We start from the raw sequence: 2,516 nt of genomic DNA, 5'->3' as shown, positions 1-2,516 counted from the left end.
TTTCCAAATATTTATGTATCCGATTCCATTTGTTGTTTCAAAAAATAAATCAAATATGAATATACGAAGAGTCGCAACTCAGAACGTGATTTTATTTTGCCTGATAAGTTGTTTGTGTATTTATTATGTATACCAATATTTCAAGATAGAAGAGTTGATGGAAAACATTGGTGAGTATGCTATTTATAGTACTTATAAATTCAACAGAATGTTCCATTAAAGATTATTTAAAGCAGCTTGCCTCCCTGCAGATTCATGCTTATTTTCATGAACATTTTAAAAATGTGTTTAAAAGTTAGATATTGTGAAGTGAACAAAAAAAAATAATTTACACATTGCAAACAGCACTTGCAATCCAAGTAAATTACAAAAAGAGGTCAAAATGAGCTAAAATAGTCATTACTGCGTTAGTAACGCAGTAGAAATATGGTGATAAACGCTGCAAAATCAGTCATTAATCGTACATAACATGTTAATTATTACAAGAACCTTAAAACTATTTACTTTTCTTAAAATCTTATTACATTTTTTTAAGATTAATTTCTTAAAATATTATGGCTCATCTGAATGCATGCAGCTTTAAAGCAAAGATGTGAAATAACTGTTTAAAGAAGTTATCTGTTGATGTACATAAGAGGAAATAATTTAGGGTACAAAAAGTAGTCTGTATCTTTCTTTAACTTTAATTTCATGCGAGACGCAATTTAAACATCGAGTTCCGAGAACTAGGAAAGAAAATTAGTTGAATTATATCTTCTAGGACCTTAACTATGGCTTTGATAAACCGTGTGTCAATGTCTTAGAATAGAAAGGGTTTTATATCACCCAGGTGCCGCGTCAGCGTCACACTTCGATTTTTTGCGTGCAAGTTGGTATTTTAAAGACCGCTAAAGGGAATGAATTGAAACCTCACGCATTTATTTGATAGCAAAATAGGTCAATGTCCAAGGCCCATAACTCGAACATGGGATTTTGACAGAATTTTTTGCTCTTTTTGAACACAGAAAATTCTTCATTATCAAGGCTCTTGTTTTACCATCAAGTACTGAAAATATTGAGCACGCTGTCCTACGGCCAGCTCTTGTTGATTATTCTTTTATACGGTACGACTACAAAATCAATGAGGATAGTTTTTGTTACTCTTTTACAACAAACATTACATATTCAAATCATTGAGGGCAGCAATTATCGTTCTTGCTTTTACACTAAACAATTATCAAATCAAGGAGGGCTGATTCTTTATCAGCATTTTTTACACCATGCGATTATTAAATTATTTTACATTTTAACCAAACCGTTTTTTAAATAAAATAATAACTACCACTCTGTTTCAACTAATTATCATCAAATATTTTACATTCGAATATTCTGTTATCACATAATTTCACTCCTATATTTCCAGATGACGAGTTTGAGAAAGAAATGCATCCTAGGATGGATGCAGACGAGAATTCAGAACCAAAGCCACTTGCTAACACTGTCGATAAACATCTTGTGTACCAGCCTAACACAGAAGTTGAGTTCCCAACCGATATTTTTAGCAGTACTAAAATACCACACATAATTCACGTGGTGTTTAGAAACGCCACCATACCATACGGGTTTGCTCATTATCCGAGGTCATTCTACATAAATAACCCAGAATGGGAATTCAGATTTTATACGTTTGATTCCGGACGAAAGCTCATAGAAAAGACACATCCGGAATTGCTGCTAAGCTTTGACAGCTGGACTGGTAGTCCCGACAACGACGAAAAAAGATCGAATATGATACGACACGTGGCTTTGTACGAATACGGTGGAGTCACAGCGGATCTTGATGTTGACAACTTACGGTCTTTAGACATTGCCACTAAAAAGTACGGTTGCATAATTCCACCAATACCATTTGAACACAGTTCCGTTCTCTACAATTTTGATTTAATTCTAAGCACTTCTGTAATGCTGTGTAGACCAAAACACCCTTTCTTTAAACTTTTACTAAAGCGAATGGAAATTGTTGACGGTGATTTAAAAGCCTTTGATGCCAGTGGCGATGGACACATTACGCGAATCTACATAGAATATAACAATCTCAACGGAACAGACATGCGCAAGAAACACATAAACGCCAAATCGAACTCGCCTTATTTCTATAAAGGTGACCGGGAAGAGGACGACGAAGACGCTGTTTATGTTCCTAACACGCAATATTTCACAGACTCTATAAATCCCCAGCTACTTAACAAGAAAGGAACATTGAAGGAATGCTCCGAGAGAGATTCATTGCAACCATATCTAACAAAGCGCGCATGCGCAGAATTTGAAAGTCGAAGAGAACTGAGAGCTAAACGGAAGTACGCATTCACTTCAAAATTTTGGTTTGACATTTTTGCGAAACATTACACTCCGAGGGTGATTCACATTAAAAAGATTATTCCGAAAATAATACTTTAAGAACTAGCAGCGTGTAGTCTTGTAACTTATATAATTTGTGAAAAACAAAGCTTCAGATAATGTTTTGCAGACAAAATTAG

General features: G+C 34.6%; 1 protein-coding gene across 1 annotated transcript; it reads left to right on the top strand.

Annotated features, from left to right (window-relative positions):
* LOC132748720 (uncharacterized) lies at nt 1-2,516 on the top strand. The gene is made up of 2 exons (XM_060738338.1): nt 1-170; nt 1,403-2,516. Exons 1-2 carry the CDS (start codon nt 14-16, stop codon nt 2,434-2,436), a joined length of 1,191 nt encoding a protein of 396 aa, XP_060594321.1. The 5' UTR covers nt 1-13; the 3' UTR covers nt 2,437-2,516.

This window comes from Ruditapes philippinarum, unplaced genomic scaffold (assembly GCF_026571515.1).
Source record: "Ruditapes philippinarum isolate M1 unplaced genomic scaffold, ASM2657151v2 ctg58_1_1_1_1, whole genome shotgun sequence".
NCBI lineage: Eukaryota > Metazoa > Mollusca > Bivalvia > Venerida > Veneridae > Ruditapes > Ruditapes philippinarum.
Note: the sequence above shows the minus strand (reverse complement) of the source record. Positions and strands in the feature narration are given on the sequence as shown.

Bases quoted from the DNA above. Each gene is read 5' to 3' on its own strand.
- LOC132748720 (XM_060738338.1), top strand. From the start codon at position 14: ATGTATCCGATTCCATTTGTTGTTTCAAAAAATAAATCAAATATGAAT. The intron at 171-1,402 runs GTGAGTATGCTA...CTATATTTCCAG, and splicing joins AGAGTTGATGGAAAACATTG to ATGACGAGTTTGAGAAAGAA.